Here is a 25,818-nt window from a genome sequence, read left to right as displayed (position 1 = left end):
TGGATATTTGTTGTTGTTTTTTTCTTTTTGGTGTGCTAGAGTGAACAATAAAAAAGAGAGAGATTGGGGTATCACGCAACAATGCAAAAACACCCTCCTCTTCTCCAGGCACCCACCGCTTATCTCCTGCACATCAGAGTTCCTCCTCTCCCTTCACCACCATGATCTAAGCCTTTGTGAAAATGATCTAAGCCTTTGTGAAAATGTTTTGACAGGGGCGCAGGCTGCATGATGTAAACCCATCATCGGTCCAAGCCGCTTGGACTCCGGCCATGGGGGATGAAGGGCTCTTCTGTTAGGCCTTGTTGGCTGAGTCCTCTCTTCATCCTGCAGAGCTCCAAAAAGTTCTCTCCCCCCCCCCCGCCCACCTCCCTCCTGCCTCCTGGGAGAGCTCAAATCGTCTTCTGTAATTCCTCCACATCTCTTTCATGCTTCAGAGACTTCCTAACTGAATCGAGGTTGTTTTCCCTCACGGCTGGCTTCCTCTCTCCCCGTTCACTGACATGCCTCCCGAAAACAAGCAAGCAAGAGAGCAGAGGAGATTCCCTTCTTGTGTTGCAGGAGGAGGTGCGCATGTTTCAGGCCTGACAGCTGCAACCAGCGAACCAGAGCAGTGCATTAAAAGCCTGCTGGTTTGGGGAATGTTTGCAGGATGTATCACCAGAACTGTGTGTAAATAGACATATTTGACTGCAAAAATAAAAATAAGTGGCCAAGACTAGGGAAGGAAGCAGGTGGAGTGTGAATATGCCGGGCAGTGTGAATCATAGCTGTCAACCTCCCCCTTTTTGCAGGAAATTCCCTTATTCCAGCACTGCTTCCCGCTGCTATCCCAGATTGTTAGATATCCCGTAGACTGTCCCCAGGACAGGTGAGGCTGCTGATCCCTTATTTTCAGATCTGAAAGTGGACAGCTATGGTGTGAATATGGAGGGATTTTTTGCTTTTGTTAATGTTCTGCTATGAAAATCCTAATAAAATATGTTTTTTTTAAAAAAAAATGCACTTTTGCACGTGTGCTCGAATGTGCTCCATGTCCTGATTGTGTTTATTTATCATATTGCGAAATTTATAGACGGCACACATAATATAGCAGAGCGGTTTACAAAAAACCAAAGCTGATGCGAAATGTAAACCACGATGAAGACAGTTTAAGTGAAAGCCCAATGCTACAAGATGATCTGTGGGCAATAATCTAAAAATTCATTCTCATCATCCACAAATCCCAATATCTTAAATGCATCTTATGCCGAGTAGAACCCGTCTGCATCTGGGTGGCAAGAGAGGAGCCTTCTCCCATCTTCCATTAGCCTTTATTTTGTCTTTGCTGGGTTCCTGGAGTTGGGGACTTGCTGCTGCTGCTGCTGCTTTTTCTGCCCACTGGTGTTCTCTGCAGGCCCTGGGTGCAAAAGCAGATGGCTATTGGGAGAAATCTCCTGATCCTGAACCAGAGGCTGCTCAGCTATGGCTTCTTTCCCCAGTACCAACCACCCCAAGCCCTAGGTTCTGCCTGAGAGTTCCTGCTGATGGTCTGCCTAGAAAGCAAGGCAGGGCATTCTCTGTGGTGGCACCCTATTAAGGGAACTCCCTCCTGAAGGAGGCAAGGCAATCCTACATACTAATTAGGTGGAAGGGGAAAAGGTTCCAGACCTTTGGATCCTGATGCTGATGGTTTGTGCAGTTTGGAGTTTTATGCCCTGCCCATTCATAGTCCCCCATACTGACCTTTGACCCGCTTCTGGAGAATCTGACCTCGCATTTGACCTGCGTTGCTCTGCTGGATGGTGCTGGGGGCTGCGCTGCTGATAGCCAGAATCTGCAAGGGGTTTTCTTCTGGAGAGGAACGGGAAGAGGAGGGAGAGTATATGAGGAAACGAAAGCACCCATCACTCATTTATTACTATGTTATATCGTATCTTTCCTCCAAGGAGGCTCAAGGTGGCAAGTATGGTTCTCCTCACTCCCCATTTTTTCCTTATGACCCCGTGAGGTGGGTTAGGCTGAGAAATGAGGCTTGCCTATTTTGTGTGTATGTGTGTGTGTGTATTGTGGGGAGGGGGACGCTCTATACCAATTTGAGAGTAGCTTCATCAAATCTATTGGGGTTTACTTCTGAGTAGACCTGCTGCCTTAGACCAACGCCAAGAGACCCATTGGGTGACGGTTTACCTGTTTCTTGGCCAACAGAGAATTTGATTTTTGTGGCAGCTGGAAGGATGTGGGGAAGGCTGCTCATGACGACATCTGGGGACTTGATTTTGGGCAGCTGAATGTCTGGTCCATCACCTGCATGGCTGGAGGGAACCCGGTGCTTTACTTGGGGAGCCTGCAGGACAGGACAAGGAGGTGGTGGGGCGGGGAGAAAGTTGTATCTCAGGCAGGGGGCTTTTCCAACACCAGCAACGTGATCTTTTTAAAAACAAAAAACTAGGACTGAATATGGCTCCTTCAGCCTGTCAGACATTTGTTCTGCCGTTGAGCTGTTAAGTCAGGGCTGTGGAACCTGTGGCCCTCCACATATTTCTTTATTTATATATAAAAAATATTTATAGACCACTAGCATTTCTGTGCACTGCTCTGATTTCGCCAGAAGCGGCTTAGTCATGCTGGCCACATGACCCAGAAAAACTGACTGCGGACAAATGCCGGCTCCCTCGGCCTGTAAAGCAAGATGAGCGCCACAACCCCAGAGTCGTCTGCGACTGGACTTAACTGTCAGGGGTCCTTTACCTTTACCTTTACTATTGCATAAAAAAATCACGGCAGATGACAACAAAAATACATAAAGCCTTACAGCAAGAACATGTTAAAAAGTTAGAAAAAATCAAGTACCATTGTGGAAGGATGTCTTCTTAATTGCCTGCACAGGCCTGGCAGAACAGAAATGCTTTCAGCAGGCGTTTAAAACTTGAAATGCAAAACATCTGCAGAATCTGCAGCAGCCTAAGCAGACCGTGAGTTCCCTACTCTGCGATTTAAACAGTAGAGTTCCTTGTCCTTTACCCTTGTTAATACAGTCATACCTTGGTTTTCTAACAGCTTAGTTCTCGAGCGTTTTGGCTCCCAAACGCCGCAAACCCAGAAGTGACTATTCTGGTTTGCGAACTACTTTTGGGAGCCAAACATATGACGGGGCTTCCAATTGGCTGCAGGAGCTTCCTGCAGCCAATCAGAAGCCATGCTTTGGTTTCCAAATGTTTTGGAAGTCGAACGGACTTCCGGAACGGATTTAGAAGACATCTAAAGGCAGCCCTGTTTAGGGAAGCTTTTAATGTTTAATAGATTATTGTATTTTAGTGTTTTGTTGGAAGCCACCCAGAGTGGCTGGGGAAACCCAGCCAGATGGGCGGGGTATAAATATATTATTATTATTATTATTATTATTATTATTATTATTATTATTATTAAATTATTATTATTATTATTATGGAATAATAATTATAAACAACTGTAGAAGAATTGGTTCAAAAGAGTAACAACAACAGCAAGAAAAGACCTGCGCAACGAATTGGAAGCACGTGCATGTGCTTCATTGCGTAATTTATGCATGTTGCGGAATCTTGCTTTCCATGGCGCAGAATTGTGCCTGTTTGAAGCAAAATGCTGGTGGCTGCTGTAGCGGTGCAGAGTACACAGCAACTGGAACGATCCCTAGCAGACACCATTCAGCTACTGCTCTCCCCCTTTGCCTCATTTTTCTACTGAATGGACCTGCGAATACGCCCATTTCCCCCCAAAGCAGACGTACCCTGGGGGAGGTAGGGTCAAGGGAGCGTGATCTCTTCTTCCCAGCTTTCCATTCCAAGAGCTGCTCCTTCTGAGCCTTGTGCTGTGGCCGTTTTTCTCTCTGGGGCTCCATGCTGAGGCCGTGGACGCTCTCCGTATCCTTCAAGAGGTGCCCCGGAGGGGAGCTGGGGTGCAGCTCCAGAGTCCCTTCCTCAAAACCATGGACGGAAGAGACCTCCCCACTGGGGTCTCTGTCCTGAGCTCGGGAACGGCGACGGGCAGCAATCAGAGCAATCCGTCTGGTGCCCTCGGCAATCTCCCTCAAAGCTTCCTGGCTCAGAGAGCTGCTGGAGATGTCCTCGTCGGACTTTTTGCAACCGGAGTCACGGGAAGGAGGGGTCTGTAGCTTGGAAGCCACCTTTCGCAAAGGGATGCCTGAGGTCACCTTCTAGAAACCAAGGCAAGCAACACTCAGCATTTGCTCTCTCTGTGTTTATTACTTAGCAAATATTTCAGTGCAAAAGGCAGTTCCGCTGCAACACTAAGCTCAGTGCCTCAACAGTGCCATCTAGGCTGCAGTACCACCCTGCCTAAGCACCTGGTCAGCTGACCTTCCAGGGCCAATCCCTGCCCACTAGGCCCTATAAAAAGGCTTAGCTTCAGGGCTTGCTCCTCATCCCAAGCAACTTGTCTCTGGTGTGAGGACTTTGACTAAGGTCCTGTTTCCTTGGGTCTTGACCCCTGTTGGGCTTTGACCGTGCTTCTCTGAGGCTTCAGCCTTGTCTGTTTTGGACCATACACCTGCTCCCCTTGAGCCCTGAAGCATAACAACATGGGAGAGTTTGGCCACTGCATCAGATCAAAGACCCACCAAGTCTGGCATGATTTGGCAGGAGCCAGACGATGCTGCTGAGCTTTTGGCAGGAAGTAGAATAGCATCCATTTCTAGAACGGAACTGCCTCTATCCCCCAGACCCAAATGTTTATGTGTTAACGGTTCACCTCCATCCTCAGCCCTCCTGCTCATGACTGCCCTGCAGCAACTGGGGCAGAGAGAGAAGGATACAAAAGCACCACATCTGATCCCTAAAGAAAAGAGACGGACAACAGGGAAGGAAATAAAATAGCTGGAGCACAATTTAGAACAATGTTCTATGTCACTCTCCACCCACATGCTCCTGAACTCCAAGTCCCACCATCTTGGACCATTGGCCATGATGGCTGGGGCAGATGGGAGTTTGAGTTTGCAACCTCTGTACAGCCACAGGCTCCCCACGCCTGATGCAGAAGTGGCTAAGTAATCCATGACGGCCGTATTCCAACCAGAATATCAGTGGGATGGATCCTCTATCCCTGGAGAAAGTGCACAGGTGTTCCATTGAGTTAAAAAATATAGTCAATGTTGAATTTTCGAGGGGAAGCAGAAAAAAGAGAAACTGAACAGGGGGAAAAGAAGAGGGAAATATTTTGCTAAACGGAGAATTGTAGAGTTGGAAAAGACTACAAGGGTTATGTATTCCAACTCCATGCAATGCAAGAATATTGCCCCCATGTGGGACTCAAACCTATGATCCTGAAATTAAGTCTCATGCTCTACTGACCGACTATCCAGTTACATGTTGTGAAGATTCCCTGTTTAAAAAAAAGGGGGTTAAATGAAATATGGCTATTTGACAGCAAGCAGCCATTGTGGAAACCTAGAAGCAGGACCTGATGACAACAGCCCTCTCTCTTTGTTGCGCCCCAGGGACTAGAAGCTTGGCAATGCTGGCTGCCCAGAGCCTGACAGGTTGCCCAATGTTCTCTTGCAGTCTAACCTCCCAGAGGGTTGTTGTCAGTGCTATGAAAGGGAAAGGATGATGTTGACCAACTGACCTGTTGGCGAACAGGAGTTCTTAGCGAGTCGGCCAAAGCAGGGGTGTGGCTCCAGTCATGGCTCCTTTTGGCCGGGGTGTTTTTAGACGATCTGTAGCTGTCACTAAAAACATCGAGAGAAGAGAGAGGGAGAGATGGACGGCCAGGAAACCCAACTCTCTGACTCATTAAGCAGACAACACTGGATGAGCCCAGGCAAAATCAGATGTAAAACAGGGAATTGGCCATTTCTGCGAGGGCCATTGTGTTAGAAGAGCCACAAAGCCCTTCCCAGAGGGAGGTGTTTGACTGCAAGAGTGCAGTGGGGGAGGACCAGAGAGGGCTTTGTAAAGAATGCAAGTACCTGTCCGATTCCACAACAATTGGGGGTAACTCAAATTTTGACCCCCAAACAAAATCTTTCTTGCGCTCCAGCAATCCTTTTTGGTTCTCTTCTTTGTTTAGTTCCAGTGGCTGAACCTTATCGTGAGCAGAGCCATCCTATCAGGGAAAGAAGACAAGAGGGAGAAATCTCTATCACCCAGTGGTTGTGCACTCTAGATTTGACTACCTTCCCATCACAGATTTTAGCTGAGTGGATAGCTGCTTCCGTCTTTTGTTATTTTGTGCAGTTGTACTCATTCCACATCTGCCTATTCCATAGTTCCGTCTTTTATCTTTTAATTTTCACCTGTTGTTATAACCCCTCTCTGTTTTATATACGCTGTAAAATGAAATATAAAAAATCTTGTTGTTTGCTTCTTCAGACACTTTCCCTGGCAACTGTAGCTATGTCCTAGAACAGGAAGGGCTAAACCCAAACCACTCTGAGCATTCCCCCCCCCCTGGTTCTCTAAGAGCCCACCCTATTTTAGCAGCAAAAAGAGGGGGGAATAAAATAGACAATGTGCTGGCATAGGCCCAGGGGCGAAACGTCTCAACCCAGGCTGGCAGCCTGATAAAGTGGCAAATCGCTGATCATCAGATAGACAGACAGGAAAAGGGGCAGCCACACCCCCCAATGGCATGCAGCTGTCAGAAGGCTGGTCCAGGCTGATCCTTCACACTGGGGCAGGGAGACTGTGATCTACTCACAGAATGAAGAACTGGCAGTGATCTACCCATGGTAGGGCAGGTCAAAGAAGTTTCTGAGCTTTTTATAAGGAGGGAAGACATTATTGTCTACCTTTTGGGGGGGGGTTCAGGTCAAAGTTGTTGAGCTTTTCTTAGGAAGGATGAAATTGTCAGCCATTTTTTAGGGGGGGGCAATGACACAGACAAAAATTACCCCACGATCGACTTCTAACAACCAGTGCTCAACCACTCGACCTGTTAGATATCCATGTACTAGGGCATGTCATTTCAGGAGTGGAACTTTTTTGAAAATTTCTTCAGTAGGGGGTCTTAAAAATATGCTCTTGGGTGTAAAGAATTCAAATCTGATCTGCTGTTGTTCTTGTGAATGGGCAACATTTAGCTTGGTAAGTCTATTTTTCATGAAGAAGCACAGAAACTGCTTTCGGAAAACCAAAGGATTTTAATTTCACCTTCTGATAATGTCAGGCAATGCTAAATAATAATAAATGAATAAACAATATAACTGACAGTACAGTCGTACCTTGGTTTTTGAGCAGCTTAGTTCTCGAACGTTTTGGCTCCCAAATATTGCAAACCTGGAAGTGACTGTTCTGGTTTGCTAACTATTTTTGGAAGCTGAATGTCCGGCGGGGCTTCCACGGCTTCTGATTGCCTGCAGGAGGTTCCTGCAGACAATCAGAAGCCGCACTTTGGTTTTCAAACATTTTGGAAGCCGAATGGACTTTTGGAACAGATTCCGTTCAACTTCGAAGGTATGACCATACGTGGCAATCATTTTAATGCAATGTTACACACATTTTACTTACCAAGCAAAAGTAATTTAATCAGAATATCTTCTGAGTTCCCAATTCATGCTACAAGTTTTTAGCACCCCTCATTTTTGGAATTTGAAAGCTGGGAAATCCAGCATGCCCTACCTTTGCATGCCCTTCGCCTGGCCCCAAGTTGTGTTTTGTTTTCCCTTCCTCCCTAGAGAACAGTGAGGTATGGGGAAGGACCATCGCTCAATGGCAGATTTTCTGCTTTGCACACAGGAAGACTCAGGTTCAATCCCTTGGCATTTTCAGTTTGGGGCTGGGGGAGCCTCCTGCCTGAACGCCTGGAGAGCTGCTGCCAGTCAGTGCATACAGTACTAAGCCAGATGGACCGATGGTCCTGTCCCTGTTGAGGGCAACTTCCTAAGTCTCTGTAAAAGGGAGGATAGTTCTGCCTCACCTGGGGCGCTCCAGACATCAGGGAGTGAAGTGCCAGAAGCCGGCCCAGGGTCCCTTCCTCCAACTCACGGATATGCAGCTGGTACAGTTTTCCCAAGGGCTCTGGAACAGGGATGTTGTGGTCTGGAGAAAAGGAAGGGAGCTTACACAGGTGAGGGCACAAAAGGAGATGGGTTGCGTGGAGCTGAGTTTGTACAGCCTGGAGAAGGGAAGACGGAGAGGTGATGCGACAGCCATCTCCAAATCTGAAGGGCAGCCTCACGGAAGATGCTTGTTTGGTTAAGAGGGAAACATTCTCACAGAAGGGATCCGTTCCTCAGGTGGCAAACAGCTGTCCTCCTCTGCTGAGGGCGAAGAGCCCTTGGGTGGGGACCACATGGGCACCAGCGTGGAAGAAAGATGGGCAATCAATGTAAGATAGCAACAAATATCCCATTGGGTCCTTCCAGAGTGGAGGCTTAATACTGCAGACAAATGAGGTATCACAAATGGTCTATTGGCAACATTTTCTTTCTTTCTTTCTTTCTTTCTTTCTTTAAAAAATTTTGCTTATGCTTTCATTAATTTTAAAATCATTTTAACATTTCAAAACTCGACTTCCTTCCCCCTCTTTCTGCAATTCCTAAAATTTATTTTTAATATCTTCTGCATATCCAAATTCACTTAATTTGCTGATTTATTTATCTACTTTGAAACTCTTATAAAACTTCAGGTTATTACAATGAACCTGCCAATGATCTTATCTGTTTACAATTTATCTGTAAATATTCAGTAATTATTTTCAGTAATTATATTGAGTAATCCATTATTTTTATCAAATAAGTTTGTTAAAACACCCAGAGGTTGGAGGGCCACCTGTCAGGGATGCTTTAATTGAGATTCCTGAACTGCAGAGGGTTGGACTAGATGCCACTAGGGGTCCCTGCCAACTCTCCAGTTCCGTGGTTCTATGGCACCCCAGGATTGCCCACAACCTGTGTAAAACACAACAGAGACCAGGGCTAGGGAAGTGCCTCCTCCTCGTGTGATCCTTCCTAGAAACCTCTGTCTTGGGTGTGCCTGGAATCTGGTCCAACAGGTAAGGGCCCCGCCCACTTTGGCCTCTGGCCCCGCCCACTCACCCCTTATCAGCTGCTGCTGCTGCTGGATTATCTCTTGGCAGAGGCGCCTGTGCTGCTGGTGGCTGTGGATGACCAAGTCCTTCTGGCACAGGAGGGTCTCCTTGCGCAAGGCGTTGGCCTGCAGCTCTGTCTTCCCGACTTCCAGCTCGTGGGCTTTGCAAAGGAGCCTCAGGACTTCCCTCTGGTCCTCACTGGTGATTTGCTCAGGCAGCAGCTTCTCCATCTGCAAAACCTTCTTTTTGGCATTTGCCAGGCGCTGCTCCAGGTCTGCCTAAGTTAGGAAGGGGAGAGGCGCCGAGGAAAGAAGAATGGCAGAAGAAATTAATGGACTACGCAGAATTGGATAAAATGACAGGAAGGATTCGAAACCTGCGGGACCAGAGACTTACAGATGATTGGAAGAAATATAAGAACTGTTTGAAGCGCAACTGTAATCAACAAATTACGCTAGTAGGACTACAAGAAGTTTTGAAATATATGAAGTATTGCAAAGAAGAGAGACATTAGTTATGAGATTTAAATGTAATTAGTGAGAACAAGGAATCCTCTTGAGAGAGAGGGAACTTTCTTTTCTGAGGCAAAAATGACCTGGACTCGAATTGACCAAATTTGGGTAACTAGTGGAATGGCATCTAAGATAAAGAAAGTGGAAATCTGCCCAAAGACTTGCTCCGACCATAACGCCGTAAAGATGGAAATGAACACAACAACAGCTGGATCCTTTAGATGGAGGATGAATGACTCCCTATTTAGAGATGAAGAGGTGTATAAAAAGGCCCAGAAGGCATTGAAGGACTACTTTGAAATAAATCTGAGAACACAAGTGGAAAAAAGAGTAATTTGGGACGCAAGTAAAGCCGTCATGCGAGGATTTTTAATACAACAGAACTCTATAAAAAGGAAGAGACATAATGAGAAGAAGGCTAAGATCTTGGAAAAGATAAAAGAAGGGGAAAAGAAATTGAGATCTAAACCAAAGTCACATGAAATTTTGAGAGAAATTAAGTTCTACCAGAGACAATATATGGACTTGATGAACCAAGAGATAGAATGGAAAATAAAACAAATGAGACAAAAGTCATTTGAATCGGCTGATAAATGTGGGAAACTCCTGGCATGGCAATTGAAGAAGAGACAAAAACAGAATACAGTTACAAACCTAGAAGTGGAAGGAAAGAACATTTATAAACCAAATGAGATTAGAAACTGTTTTCAGAGTTACTTCAAGAGACTTTATGCACAAGGGCCAGTGAACGAAAAAGAAATAGAAGAATTTCTTAAAAAATATGGATTACAAAAAATTTCTGAACAAAGTAAAGCGATTTTAAACCAGAAGATCACTGATCAAGAAATTGAGGGAGCCATTCAAAGTATGCAATTGGGAAAATCTCCAGGACCTGATGGATTAACCTCCAGATACTACAAAGCTCTGAAAGAATGGCTTATACAACCGTTGAAGGAGGTTTGTAATGAAATTTTAGAGGGGAAAAAGGCACCTGAATCGTGGAAAGAAGCTTATATCACACTTATACCAAAGTCAGAGACTGAGAAGAACCAGGTCAAGAACTACCGCCCTATATCATTACTCAATGTGGATTACAAAATTTTTGCAGACATTTTAGCAAAAAGATTGAAAAGAGTTTTGGTGGGGGAGATTCATAAAGACCAAGCGGGCTTTCTTCCAGGAAGACATTTATCAGAGAATGTGAGAAATATAATAGACATTATGGAGTTACTGGAAGTTAATATTAACACTAAGGCAGTATTGATATTTGTGGACGCGGAGAAAGCCTTTGACAATATTTCTTGGAGTTTTATGAAAAAGAATCTCCAAGGGATGGGGGTAGGCCAGGGTTTTGAGAATGGTATAAGTGCGATTTACTCTGAACAAAAAGCAAAATTGATTGTAAATAATGTGGTTACAGAAGAATTTGCTATTGAAAAAGGGACACGACAGGGATGCCCAATATCCCCACTGCTTTTTATATCAGTCCTGGAGGTTTTATTAAACATGATTAGAGGGGACCAGCTGGTTAAAGGGGTTCAGGTCGGAGCTAAACAGTACAAACTGAGAGCATTTGCAGATGATCTAGTTTTAACCTTACAAGAGCCAGACACTAGTACGAGAAGAGTTTTAGAGTTAATACAAGTATTTGGTCAAGTAGCAGGCTTTAAGCTGAACAAACAGAAAACGAAAGTATTGGATAAAAATTTAACAAGTGCAGAAAGAGAGAAGTTCCAGAATGATACTGGTTTATTGATAGCAAAGAAGGTGAAATACCTGGGGATAAATCTGACATCTAAGAATGTGAATCTATTTAAAGATAATTATGAGAAATGTTGGGCAGAAGTGAAAAAAGATTTAGAAATATGGTCAAGTTTGAGACTTTCCTTGTTAGGCCGAATTGCTGTTATTAAGATGAATGTTTTGCCGAGAATGTTATTTTTGTTTCAAACATTGCAGATTGTGGACAAAATGGATTGTTTCAAGAGGTGGCAAAAAGATATATCTAGATTTGTCTGGCAGGGCAAAAAGCCCAGAATAAAATTTAAGATACTAACTGACGCAAAAGAAAGAGGGGGGTTTGCCCTGCCGGACTTAAAATTGTACTATGAATCAGCGGCTTTTTGCTGGCTGAAAAACTGGCTGCTTCTTGAAAATACAGACATTTTGGACTTGGAAGGGTTTAATAATAGATTTGGCTGGCATGCATATATATGGTATGACAAGGTTAAGATCCACCAAGGTTTCAAAAATCATATTGTTAGAAAAGCCCTATATAATGTATGGATTAGATATAAAGACTTGCTGGAAAACAAAACACCCAGGTGGTTGTCACCGATGGAAGCTAAGGAAGTGAAAAAATTAAACATGGAATCTAAATGGCCGAAATATTGGGAAATTATAGAGTATGAGGAGGGAAAAGTTAAATTGCAAAGTTATGAGAAATTGAAGTTCAAAGTAAGAGATTGGCTCCATTATTACCAGACAAACGAAGTTTTTAAACAGGACAGGAAAATTGGCTTTCAGGTGGAAAGGTCGAAACTAGAAACAGAGCTTTTGGAACCCAGTACTAAGAATTTGTCAAGAATGTATAACTTGCTGTTGAAATGGAATACACAGGATGAGATGGTTAAATCAGCTATGATTAAATGGGCACAGGACATTGGACATGACATTATGTTTGCAGACTGGGAACAGTTATGGACCACCGGTATAAAGTTTACGGCATGTAATGCCTTAAGAGAGAATATTATGAAAATGATTTATAGGTGGTACATGACCCCAGTCAAGCTTGCAAAAATTTACCATTTGCCCAATAATAAATGTTGGAAATGTAATGAAACTGAAGGTACTTTTTATCACCTTTGGTGGACGTGCCCAAAGATTAAGGCTTTCTGGGAAAGGATCTATAATGAAATGAAAAAGGTGCTTAAATGCACTTTTGCGAAGAAACCAGAGGCCTTTCTCTTGGGCATGGTAGGCCAATTGGTGTCAAAGAAAGATAGGATGTTTTTTATGTATGCGACAACAGCAGCAAGAGTACTTTTAGCAAAGTACTGGAAGACACAAGAACTACCCACACTGGAAGAATGGCAGACGAAGGTGATTGACTACATGGGATTGGCTGAGATGACTGGCAGAATCCGAGACCATGGGAAAGAGACGGTGGAAGAAGACTGGAAGAAATTTAAAGTTTACCTTAAAAATTGTTGTAAAATTAATGAGTGCTAAAATGTTTTGAGTAATGCAAAATAGAATTGCAGCGATAAACAATTGGACATGGGAATAAGGATTTAAAGGAAGTGTCATAAGTAAATAAAATTAGAGGTTGCTGGAAAAATTTTAAAACAAGGATGCAGAAAAAGCAGGTATGGGGAAGTCGCTGAAAGAAGGTTTAAGGAAAAGAAGGTTAAGAAACTATACATGTTTATATGTGTGTTTGTTTTTGTTTTGTTTTGTATTGTTATTTAATATGTGTTGGAAAATCAATAAAAATTTATTTTAAAAAAAAATTAAATGTAATTAGTGAAAGTAAGAAATGTATATTAAGGGAAAAGATTGGAAAATTTTCAGATGTCATTGCTGGAAGTCAAAAAATTGTATAAGATATAACAGTATGTTTAAAAATTGTTGAAAATGTTATGTTAAAAAACTAATAAATATTTTTTAAAAGAAAAAGAAAGGAAGGGGAGAGGTGACCCCCCCACACCATGAGTCAGGCTCCTAAATAAGCCCACATAAGAAGAGCCTGCAGGATCAGGCCAGCGACCCATTTATTTTCTTATTAGTAGTACTAGTAATTTTGATTAAACTTATTAGTCACTTGTGACCAGAAGACCTCCAAGTGACTTACAGCAAAGAAAAATATACAATACTGTATATAATACTAAGGGGAAAAGGGGGGGTGTCATATAATACATTGATATTTCATACAATATGGCATTTATGGAAAAACAAAAAGAACATAAAAAGGTAAAGGTACCCCTGCCCGTACGGGCCAGTCGTGTCCGACTCTGAGGTTGCGCGCCCATCTCGCTTAAGAGGCCGGGGGCCAGCGCTGTCCGAAGACACTTCCGGGTCACGTGGCCAGCGTGACAAGCTGAATCTGGCGAGCCAGCGCAGCACACGGAAACGCCGTTTACCTTCCCGCTAGTAAGCGGTCCCTATTTATCTACTTGCACCCGGGGGTGCTTTCGAACTGCTAGGTGGGCAGGCGCTGGGACCGAGCAGCGGGAGCGCACCCCGCCACGGGGATTCGAACCGCCGACCTGACGATCGGCAAGCCCTAGGCGCTGAGATTTTACCCAATTAAAAAGAACATACTAGCCGTATAAATAATAGCAAACAACATTAAGAATACTCAAGAAGCAAAGCAATACTCTGACCCTCTAATTAGCAACTAAACGAAACCTCAGCCAGCATCAGCATCATCATTACTACCACAATTATTATTATTATTGTTATTATTAAAATTTGCATCCTGTCTCATACCTGCCGATCTCAGGGCAGTTCACAACACAAAATCACTATATATACACACACACAAAAAACAGAAAATATGTAAGAAAAACAAAAGCAACCCAGTAACACCCCCCCTCCCAAAACACATGTAAAAGGGTTATGAAGCACCTGTCCCGAATCTCCCAACATTCAGCTGCGTAGTGTCTAGAGAGCAGGACTGGGACCTGGGAGAAATCAGGATTCAAATCCCCACTTGGTCATGAAGCTCGCTGGGTGACCTTGGGCCAGGCATGCGCTTTCTCTCAGCTCAGTTTACCTCACAGGGTTGTTGTGCGAATTAAACGAGGAGCGGGACATCATATCTGTCAAAGCAGAACTTCCACGGTCTAAGTGTGGACTCTAGCACAGTGAGGTTCCAGGAGAATCCCTAATTAAAAAGCTCATTTCCAGACATGCATGTGTGTGTGTGTGTGTGTGTGTGTGTGTGTGTGTGTGTGTGTATGTGTGTGTGTGTGTGTGTGTATATATATATATATATATATATATATATATATATATATATATATAATAATCTTGTTTTTCAACATCAGGATTGGTCCATCACAAGACAACAACAACACAGCTTTCACAGAGGGATGCAGTGCGTTACCTTCAAGACAGCTGTTTTCCGCTGCTCAGATAAGAACATGCTGATCTCCTCCTTGGCTACCACGACTTCGTGAGGCTCTGGCGAATCTTCTTCTCGCTCCGCCTCCTCCATGGCTTCCTCCTCTTTCGAGCCCACCTGCTGCTTGCTGGGATACCTGTCAGTCTGGTGGGCCTTTTCTTGTTCCCAGCTACAAACAAAGGACAGGTAGATTAAGGTCGTTTACACCTTGGCAAGGCCTATTAGTGTATAAAACTCTGAACAACCTGGGACCAGTTTACCTGCGGGATCGCATTGCCCCATATCTGCCCCCCTGAACACTTCCATCTGTGGAACCGGCACAGTTACGGGAGCTACAAAACACCAGTTCTGCATTTGTAAGGAATCAATCTTTAAGTGTGGCAGCAGCACGTAACTTTGGAACTCCCTGCCTGTTGACCTCAGGAGGCACTCTTTTTGGTGCTTGCCAGAAAAAAATAACATTTTTCTTTAGACAAGCCAGCTCAGACATGTTGGTGTGTGTTTTAATCCATTTTTGAGCTTATTGGTAATTTAAATTTTTAAAAATTGTTTAAAAATAGTTGTTTTCAATCGCTTTTATTAATAATGTTATTGTTTTATTGTCTTTGTAAACTGCTTTCAGGTTTGTTTGTTTGTTTGTTTGTTTGTTTGTTTGTTGTTGTTGTTTTAAAAAAAGATCAAGCAGTGCATTAGAAGTTTAAATAAGTAAATAAATTTTTCTCCTGGCATGATTATTATCAAGACTCCGAGTAATTGGGCAGCCTCCTTTATCAGAGGCCACAGTGCCCTCTAGTGGTCACCCAAGAACTTTCACAACCCCTGGAAGTGCTGTTATAAAGACAAGGTGGTAGCAGCAGGGATTTGCACTTTGGGAGCCAGGGATTAAATCTTGCTGCCTTCACTGTGTAATCTTGTTCCTTGCTTGAAAACAGGATCACGTAGCCAGTGCAGGATTAAACCCTGTCCCCCTACCCACTAGCTGATGTCGCCAGTGACTTCAGCTGATGTGTGTGGTCTAGGGGAAAGGGCCTTGCGGATTAATTGAATCCTTTGATGGGCCAAAAATAGTGCCTGTTTCAAGCAGGAGCCCTGACGCTGCCCTTCCATAGTGAGCACCTGGGAAGCAAAGGTGAGCAAGCACGCCGCTCACCAATTCCCAGCCTTGCCCACTAACCTTGAAACTATTTCCATCAAATTATTACCTTCTATGTATTAAGGAACGGGTATTGATGGGATGCGGGTGGCACTGTGGGTTAAACCACAGAGCCTAGGACTTGCCAATCAGACAGTCAACGGTTCAAATCCCCACGACGGGGTGAGCTCCCGTTGCTCGGTCCCTGCTCCTGCCCACCTAGCAGTTCGAAAGCACGTCAAAGTGCAAGTAGATAAGTAGGTACCACTCCGGTGGGAAGGGAAACGGCGTTTCTGTGCGCTGCTCTGGTTCACCAGAAGCGGCTTAGTCATGCTGGCCACATGACCCGGAAGCTGTACGCCAGCTCCCTCGACCTATAGAGCGAGATGAGCACCGCAACCCCTGAGTCGTCTGCAACAGGACCTAGCAGTCAGGGGTACCTTTACCTTTTTATATAGTAAGGGAAGCTTTCTGTTTCCCAGTTTGCTGGGCATTTGGAAATTGCTTCCGATATCTTAACCACATTTTGCATGACAGTTCCTGAAATGAGGGAGCAAGTTTTTTTGTCCATGTTTGGATACCACAGAGTGCCATTTCGAATCAAGACGTTGGACCGCACCTTTCAAAACCACAATGAATTTAACCACCTGCGCTGATTATTGTTATTATTTTTTGGTTCCTCGGAATTCCTGAACAACGCCAGGCATGAGCCTGCTAGTCGTAACAGTTTCTATATTTGCACCTGAATAAATAAAAAATTGTCCAGTAGCACCTTAGAGACCAACTAGGTTTGTTCTGGGTGTAAGCTTTTGTGTGCATGCATCTGAAGAAGTGTGCATGCACACGAAAGCTTATACCCAGAACAAACTTAGTTGGTCTCTAATAATAATAATAATAATTTATTATTTATACCCCGCCAAACTGTCTGGGTTTCCACAGCCACTCTGGGCAGCTTCCACCGAATATTAAAAACAATACAGCATCAGACATTAAAAACTTCCCTAAACAGTTGTCTTTTAAAAGTAAAATAGTTGTTTATTGCCTTGACATCTGCTGGGTGGGCAGGTGCCACTGCCGAGAAGGCCCTCTGCCTGGTGCTCTAAGGTGCTACTGGACAATTTTTTTATTTTTTTATTTCGACTGCGTCAGACCAACACAGCTACCTACCTAAATCTATATTTACATCTGTTCATATAAATTAAAGGTAAAGGTAAAGGTACCCCTGCCCGTACGGGCCAGTCTTGACAGACTCTGGGGTTGTGTGCCCATCTCACTCTATAGGCCGGGGGCCAGCGCTGTCCGGAGACACTTCCGGGTCATGTGGCCAGCGTGACAAAGCTGCATCTGGCGAGCCAGCGCAGCACACGGAAACGCCGTTTACCTTCCTGCTAGTAAGCGGTCCCTATTTATCTACTTGCACCCGGAGGTGCTTTCGAACTGCTAGGTTGGCAGGCGCTGGGACCGAGCAACGGGAGCGCACCCCGCCGCGGGGATTCAAACCGCCGACCTTTCGAGCGGCAAGCCCTAGGCGCTGAGGCTTTTACCCACAGCGCCACCCGCGTCCCTCATATAAATTAGCGCCAGCCAATTTTATGCAGATCTCTCTCTCTCTCTCTCTGGGCAGAAGCAGCCACCCTTCTTAGGTGCATCGTTAATACCACCCAGTTCTTTTCACCTCAGAGGACACCCCCCCCCCCGCCAAAAAAGCACAGTTGCCCATCAGTCCCTCAGCTCACTCGGCAATCATTAGCAGATGCCTGGAGGTGTCTACATGCAGCTCCATGTCTGTCTTCTCCAGCTCCATCAGACTGCGTCTCATGTCCATCTGCTCCTTGAAAGCCCCGACCAGCTGTTCCCGCAACTTGTTCATCTGCTGACGGCTGTACTCTTCAGGGTCGTGGGGAGCCTCCGCTGTGGGAAAACAAGAGCACAGGCACTTTTCCACCTCTGCCTCCATCCCCTTTTCTTTTTTAAGGGTGCTTCTAGCGCCCAGGGCAGAAAGGAGCAAGCCGCAAGCCTTCCAGATGTTGCTGCCCTACGACTCCTGTCATTCCTGGACCTTGGCCATTGGCCAAACTCAAGACTCTCCCTGAGACTCTGGAGAGGTTGGTGGGGACCCCATGTCCTCCTGCACTGCTCCTTCTACTGACACCTGTGCTAAACCTTTATCAAGCCCCTCTTACTAAATCTGCCAGGAGGATCAGAAACGTCTTATGTTCCTTTTAATCCTTTCAGATCAAAGAGCCTCTGTCACTCACAGGGTGGCCATGTTCTGTGCTGAAGCAGGCAAAATCTGCCAGGACCCGAAATCATGGAATTTCTCTCTTTGGATTTCTTGACAGGACTACAACTTTTTTTAAAAAATGGTGCCTGTTTTATTTCACTCATTAGCTGGGATTCCTGCCTTGTAGGGGCTTGGACAAGATGATCCTTTGGGTTCCTTCCAATTCTACAATTCTATGATTCACTGCTACATTTAGTTGTTTTGTTTTATTATTATTTTTCCATATTATAGACACATCTGCTTCTTATTCTTTGCTTAATCCTGGTCATTGCCTCACCCGTAGTTTTAACACGAATAGAAGTTTTAAATATTGCAGCTGTTGTATAAGGGATTATTATGATGACTGGAATGTAACTGAAATCATGAAGATTTTGGAACACAGAAATAAAAATAATAATCAAATCATCAATTCTAGTATGTGGGGCCCCACCTTATCTAAATTATATACAGTGGTACCTCGGGTTAAGTACTTAATTCGTTCCGGAGGTCCGTTCTTAACCTGAAATTGTTCTTAACCTGAAGCACCACTTTAGCTAATGGGGCCTCCTGCTGCTGCTGCGCTGCCAGAGCACGATTTCTGCTCTCATCCTGAAGCAAAGTTCTTAACCTGAAGCACTATTTCTGGGTTAGCGGAGTCTGTAACCTGAAGCATATGTAACCTGAAGCGTATATAACCCGAGGTACCACTGTAATTTGGTATTTGAATAATTGATATTATTGATTGCATTATAAATTGGTATTGTTATAATGAGGCTATTATTGGATTATAATTAAAAATTAATAAAATTATTGTCACAAAATGCTGGTCATTGAACATCACAATAAATGTTTGGTTTGATCACTGGCCACATGGTCTAGGGCTGCTGGGAGCTGAAATCCAACAACAATCTGTAGGACCAGTGAAAGAGCCAAGGGCATGAGGGAACTTGCCGCAACCCATCCATGTTGGACGTACAACTCTCATCATTCCTGACCATTGCTGCCTGGTACTGATGGGAGGTGGAGTCTGATAACATCTGGAGTGCCACAGTTTTCTCCACCCCAGGCTTAGGGTGCCATTCTGGGCGTCCTAGAAGCAAGCCCTACTGGACGGAGCAAGACAGTGAAGAGGACCACCCAACCACCTCCATCTCCTGTGCCTTGGACATCTTTGACCGCAGGACTGAGAAGGCGCTTCTCCCTCTCTTGATTTTCCAGCTTTGCCTTCAAGCATTCGATCTGCCGGCGCAGGTCTGAAATGATGCTGGTGTATTGTGCAATGTGGTATGAGACGTTGAGGAGGTTGCGCTTCACCTGCCGGGGCAGAGAACACCTGGTGATGCATCCAGTTTTAACAACAACAACAACAACAATTTATTATTTGTACCCTGCCCATCTGGCTGGGCCTCCCCAGCCACTCTGGGCGGCTCCCAACAAGGATTAAAAATACATTAAAATGTCACACATTAAAAACTTCCCTGAACAGGGCTGCCTTCAGATGTCTTCTAAATGTCAGACAGTTGTTTATCTCTTTGACATCTGATGGGAGGGTGTTCCACAGGGCGGGCGCCACTACCAAGAAGGCTCTCTGCCTGGTTCCCTGTAGCCTCACTTCTCACAACGAGGGAACCACCAGAAGGCCCTTGGCACTGGACTCAGCGTCCAGGCTGGATGATGGGGGTGGAGACACTCCTTCAGGTCTACTGGGCCGAGGCCGTTTAGGGCTTTAAAGGTCAACACCAACACTTTGACTTGTGCTCGTAAACGTACTGGGAACCAATGTAGGTCTTTAAAATACTACCTGATGCAAACAGCAGCTGCGAATGAAGAGTTATCACTTCTACTGAAAATCAAGTACAGTTGTACCTTGGTTGACAATGCGTTCTGGGAGTCCGTTCGACTCCTGGAACTGTTCGAAAACCAAGGCGCGGCTTCTGATTAGCTGCAGGAGCTTCCTAAACTTCCTAAGTTTTTAAAAGCAGGAAGCAGAACAGAGCGCCTTACCCTAGTTTTGATGTTTTTTGCTCGATAAGCGTAGATTAAGGTGGTCCGAGATTCTTCAAAGGAGGTGCTGGCCGGGCTGACGTGAGCAATCATCACCGTCCTGCTGTTACCTCCCAGCGAGTCCTAAATGGGTGACATTTCCATTTATAGCTGGCTAGTAATGGCTGGCCAAGCTCAGCCCTCTGAAAGCAGTGCTATTAAAGACTCTCATATATAAGCAATAATCTGCTACATTCCTGAAGTATTCCTGGTATGCCTTGCGGAGGACCTTAGGGTCCACAAATGACAACATTTTGGAGGTCCCAAGTCACAAGGTGGTTAGATTGGTCTCAACTAGGGCCAGGGCCTTTTCAGTACTGGCCCCGACTTGGTGGAACGCTCTGTCACAAGAGACTAGGGATCTGCGGGACTTGTGAGATGCCTCCGTGGCCTGGATTCATTATGCCAGTGGCTCTCAAAGGGTGTGGCAGGAGAGGATGGCGACTGTGGTGGGGAGATTCAAGGACAATCAAAGAAACATTTAAGTGCAGTACAGTATCCAATTCTTTTTGTTATTTGCAGAATACTCAAGAGATATTCAAAATATCTTTTCTGACAAATATGAAACATCGGGAAAGAGAAAAGCTTCTTTGTGTTGATGAGGAGACCAGAGTTTGTTTGTCTCAAATCAGACCTAACATAAATGAGATCACACAGCAAAAGCAAGCTCTCGGTGAGCCTGTACACATACTTCAGGTACCTATGTAACAGGCTTGTTTATAATTATATTTGGGGAATGATTCGTGTTCTTATGCAGCTGCATTGTTTTATACTTTCTAGATGTCCCCTTACCATGTTATAAAGTAGTTGTGATCTTTGTTCTAAATAAAGCACTGCTTTTCGTTCTCCAGTGTATTTTTTACCAATAGAAAATTTGGCATGGTGCAAGCAGATTTTTATTCCAAAAGCCTGGCCCAGAGAAAGAAGTTTGAGAACGGACTTTCTAATTCCCCCAAGCAGGAAAGCGGCAGTACCTTCAGCAAACGGGTGAGTTTGCTGTCTCGGAAATTGACGTACTGGTTCCGACTGGCCCCCTTTTCACTCAGCGCATTGACGCAGTTTCCCAAGGCAAGCAGCGACCGGTTGATATGGGCCCCCTCCTTCATTCGCTTGCCCCGGTTCTGTGTCTGTGAAGGATGCAGCGGGTCAATTGTTTTCAATGGAGAAAAGAAGGGATTTTCAGATAGCTCAGCCGGCAGAGCACAAGACTCTTAATCTCAAGGTAGTGAGTTCGAGCCCCAAGTTGGGCAAAAGAGTTCTGCCTTTTAGGGGAGTTAGACTAGACGAGCCTCGGGGTCCCTTCCAACCCTATATTTCAATGACTTCCAGGCCAGAAGCAGAGTCATTGCAGCTGGGAGGTGAACAGATGGGGGGGGAGGTTGAAATAAGAAATTTAAGGTCTTATATATATAATAAATGTTCATAAATGTACCAAGCAAACACGTACATAAATATATGAACCACATGTCTGAAGCAGCACAGGAAAACAGTCCGGAAACCATTTTGACTCCCAAACTGACCAAATGATTTCTCTGCAAGGTCAAGGGAAATGGAAAAGCCTCCCCATTGTCTTTTCATTCACAAATCCTGTCTGAAGGGTATGTCTGTGTATGAATAGGGTGAGCCTGTGACTTGGCTCAGGAACAAAGTATTTATAATTACAAAAGACTGGCCAGGCTCCCCAGGGTATCCAGTCAAGTAAGCATTAACAGGTAACCTGCCAGACAGGAGGTAAACAACGCACTCAGATTTCTGTTGTAGACCGCCCTTTCTGTGATGTAGGTATGATGTGTCTGGAGGGGGGTCTTGAGCTATACCCCTTCTGTGATGGATGGATGGATGGATGGATGGATGATGTTTCTGGGGGTGGGGCTTGGATTCCAGGGCTGGCAATTTAAAATGTCTATATAAGGGCGGGCACACCTGGGTTCTGGGTCCTCCTCCTTCTCCTGCGTGTGAAGGGGGCACCCTGTTGCAACAGTTCAATAAAGATCAGGCTTTCTAGCTGCTTTGCTTCTCAATATTCTCTGGTTGGCCTCCAATTGATGGAAAACCTGCAAAGGGCTCTATAAGGGAATAAGGGCAGGTTTTTGTTTATTACAAGGTAGAGGAGGGAATAGTCAAGGTCACCTGAGCTGCTCTTTCTGATCCGGCCAGGTCCACCATGAAAAGCCTTCCCACCCTCACTTCCTCGTTGATGTCCTTCACCCGACTCGTCTGCTTCACCAGCACTTGAAGGACCGCGTGGGAACGCGAAGAGGTCTTGTTCGCTGCCGTAGGCTCCTGAGTCCGTTCCTTGTTCCCTTTCGTCAACAGCTGCATGATCTAGCAAAAGTCATACAAGCGGGGAGACGGAGGGCCAGGATCAGCCATGGATCAGGTCAGGAACTTGTGCGACTATGTTTTTTGGAGTGAGCCAAATTTGGAAAGAAAGTGGGGGGGCTTGTAGTTCTTAGGAGATTCCTATTCCGCCACCCACCCTGGGCTACAATTCCCAGAATTCCCTGTGGAGAGGGATTGATTGTTCAGTGTGGTGTAGTAGTTAAGAGCGGTGGACTCATAATCTGGTGAACCGGGTTCGCTTCCCCGCTCCTCCACATGCAGCTGCTGGGTGACCTTGGGCTAGTTACACTTCTCTGAAGTCTCTCAGCCTCACTCACCTCACAGTGTTTGTTGTGGGGGAGGAAGGGAAAGGAGATTGTGAGCCGCTTTGAGACTCCTTTGGGTAGTGATAAAGCGGGATATCAAATCCAAACTCTTCTTCTTCTTCAACTACTCTGGGAATTGCAGCTCTAGCATTCTTCCCTCCCCCACTGAAGGCCAGTCAAATTTACCTCCTGTGCATTAGTGGTGGAGACTTCTGTTATCCCGGCAATCTGAATGCTCCCCTTGGAGTCCTCTCTCAGCTCGAGAAATCCCGAAGACGGGTTCAGAAGGTCTCGGATGACTTCATTATAAATCTTTGAAAAGGGAAAGGAAGGGCAACAAAGGAGAGAGATGGGTTTAGGGCAGAGAGACCGGTTCCAATGGCCAGCCTGCCTGGGGAGGGAGTCTCTCCAGTCCTGTAGCCTTGGGGGCTCACTGCACGAGGCAGCTGGGGGTCCCCACTTGCAGCCTAAGTGGGCACAGAGGTGACCTGCAATGCACCCCTGGTGGTGTCGCTGAGAAGGGCTGGAGACCATTTGTATTTTCCATCCATAAGTGATGCCACTTAGAACATAGGAAGCTTATACTGAGTCAGACCACTGCCTCATCTAGCTCAGTACAGTGGTACCTCAGGTTAAGTACTTAATTCGTTCCGGAGGTCCATTCTTATCCTGAAACTGTTCTTAACCTGAAGCACCACTTTAGCTAATGGGGCCTCCTGCTGCTACCGCGCCACCAGAACCCGATTTCTGTTTTTATCCTGAAGCAAAGTTCTCAACCTGAAGCACTATTTCTGGGTTAGCAGAGTGTGTAACCTGAAGCGTATGTAACCTGAAGCATATGTAACCCGAGGTACCACTGTACAGTCATACTTCGGGTTGCGAACGTGATCCATGCGGGAGGCACGTTCGCAACCCGCAGCATTCACAACCTGCAGTGCCGCGTCTGCGCACACGCATGATGTCATTTTGCGCTTCTGCGCATGTGCAAGCACCGAAGCCCAGAATTAACCCATTCCGGTACTTCCAGGCTCAGCGCAGTCCGCAACCCGAAAACCCGCAACCCGCAGCGTTCACAACCCGAGGTATGACTGTATTGTCTAAGCCAGGCTTCCTCAACCTCGGTCCTCCAGATGTTTTGGCCTACAACTCCCATGATCCCTAGCTAGCAGGACCAGTGGTCAGTGATTATGGGAACTGTAGTCTCAAAACATCTGGAGGGCCGAGGTTGAGGAAGCCTGGTCTACACTGACTGGTAGCCTTTCTCCTAGATTTCATGCAGGAATCTCTTGAGATGCTGGGGGTGGACCCTGGGACCTTCTGCAAGTGGGGCAGATGAGCCACAGCCCCTCATTTGCCAGCAGACGCCTCCACCCTGAGAAGTCAACTTGGAGCCCCTTCTGCCTCAGATCCCCCTCTGATGGCTCACAGCCCAGCCATCTCACCTCCAGGTACGACATGCAGACGGAATAATCCATGTCCCCACTGGTGGCTTCTATAGCTCTGAAGAGGTCGTTGAGAGTGCGGATATAAATGCCGGGTTCAGAATCAGTCCCCAGCATAGTGTAGGTTTTCCCAGCACCTGGTTAAAAACACAAGGGGGTGTGTGTAAGAAAGTCAAACATTTTGGAAATGACTCTAATTCCCAAACTTGCAAGTCTTTGATGCAGCCCAGAAACTGAGAGGCTCAATCCACTCCCAATCAACTCCTCAAAATGAGTCCCTAACATTTAAAAATATATATATTTTATTAAATTTCAAGAAAAAGGAAAAATTTCCACATATACACTCCAATACCTAATTTTTTATTTTTTTATTTTTTTTATTTTTTGGTCGACTTCCCACCTCGTCTTCCATGGTGATTTTGTTTGCTGCCCTTTTGCTGCACCCTGTCATAACAGTATTACAGTACAGAGGTACCTTGGTACTCAAACAACTTGGAACCCAAACACTGCAAACCTGGAAGTACTGTAAATGCTCCGGTTTGCCAACTTTTTTCGGAAGCCAAACATGCTCAGTTTTGAGTGTTACACTTCTGATTGTGCCACACTCCGGCTTGAGTGTTTTTAACCACATACCTTCTTGTTGTTCTCATTTGTGCTGCTAACAGTATATCAGGTTTGTTGCCTTTTATGAAATATCATTGTTTTTAATATTTCAAATATTCTTTCCACCTGAGCACAATTTATGATAGTCATTGTTTTCTTATCATTTCCAATTTTCTGCGTAGTCTGAGGGAACAAACTCTTCCGTGCTCTTGTTCTAAATCAGCTGTTTGGTTAGTTCTTAGGTTTTTTTTCAGATGAGAGGCTTTCTGTATTAATTCTCCTCTCAAACTTCCTTTAGAATCTTCCCATATAACAGCTGGAGGTCATCCAGGGTTATGATTGAATGGGGAATGGAAGAATACCTTGCAATCTTCAAGCCATTGCCCAACCATGCCCACCTCTGACACCAACATTGCGTATCTCATCCTCCACTTTACCTGTGGGGCCATATGCAAAAATGGTAGTGTTGTAGCCAGAAATGACTCCTTCGACGAGATTTTTTGTTGTGGACAGGTACACCTCCTCCTAGGAACAATAAGGAGCAGCAGATCAAACTTTCAGATCGAGCTTCATGCAGAAGTGGGGAATCTGTGGATCTTAGGATGATGATGGACTCCAACTCCCATCATTCTGTGTGCTGGGAACTGGAGTCCAGTAAAACCAGAATACCAAGTGGGTAGCAAGATGGGAGGAAGATTCTAGGACCCTGTCAGAGCCCTCACACCTGCTCCCCATAGCCCTAGGAAGGGGGCGTGGATACGAAATTACTCAACCTGGCCTAACAGGGCAAGCTTCAGATCAGCACATACATCTGTAGAACAAACCTGTAGAATGAACAGGCAAGGAAAATATGACCTCATTCATTCCCCAAGGAGATCTCCAGCTCTCAACTCTGCTTCGGGCTTAGAATTTGGTAATGCCGTCCCCAGTGAGTTAGACAGAAGAGTCAGGATGAATACAAACAGATCATGTCTTCCTAAGTGAAACTGCTCAGAGCAAATGTACAAGGGAGATGGAGGTAGAGAGATCCTTCCCCACAAA

General features: G+C 45.2%; 1 protein-coding gene across 1 annotated transcript; it reads right to left on the bottom strand.

Moving 5' to 3' along the window:
- Positions 1 to 1,020: 1,020 nt before the first annotated feature.
- LOC128401963 (kinesin-like protein KIF19) lies at positions 1,021 to 25,512 on the bottom strand. Its single transcript, XM_053365642.1, has 18 exons — positions 25,447 to 25,512; positions 25,176 to 25,302; positions 24,175 to 24,311; positions 22,919 to 23,044; positions 22,215 to 22,409; positions 21,059 to 21,211; positions 20,046 to 20,168; positions 19,187 to 19,355; positions 17,515 to 17,689; positions 14,629 to 14,815; positions 9,014 to 9,284; positions 7,894 to 8,015; positions 5,945 to 6,081; positions 5,602 to 5,704; positions 3,749 to 4,174; positions 2,170 to 2,326; positions 1,726 to 1,833; positions 1,021 to 1,399 (listed from the first exon to the last, which is right to left on the bottom strand). The coding sequence occupies exons 1-18, from the start codon at positions 25,510 to 25,512 to the stop codon at positions 1,314 to 1,316; spliced, it is 2,868 nt and encodes a 955-aa protein (XP_053221617.1). The 3' UTR covers positions 1,021 to 1,313.
- Between the last annotated feature and the right edge of the window lie 306 nt (positions 25,513 to 25,818).

Source organism: Podarcis raffonei, chromosome 14 (genome assembly GCF_027172205.1).
Source record: "Podarcis raffonei isolate rPodRaf1 chromosome 14, rPodRaf1.pri, whole genome shotgun sequence".
NCBI lineage: Eukaryota > Metazoa > Chordata > Lepidosauria > Squamata > Lacertidae > Podarcis > Podarcis raffonei.
This window is presented reverse-complemented; position numbering and strand designations above follow the sequence as displayed.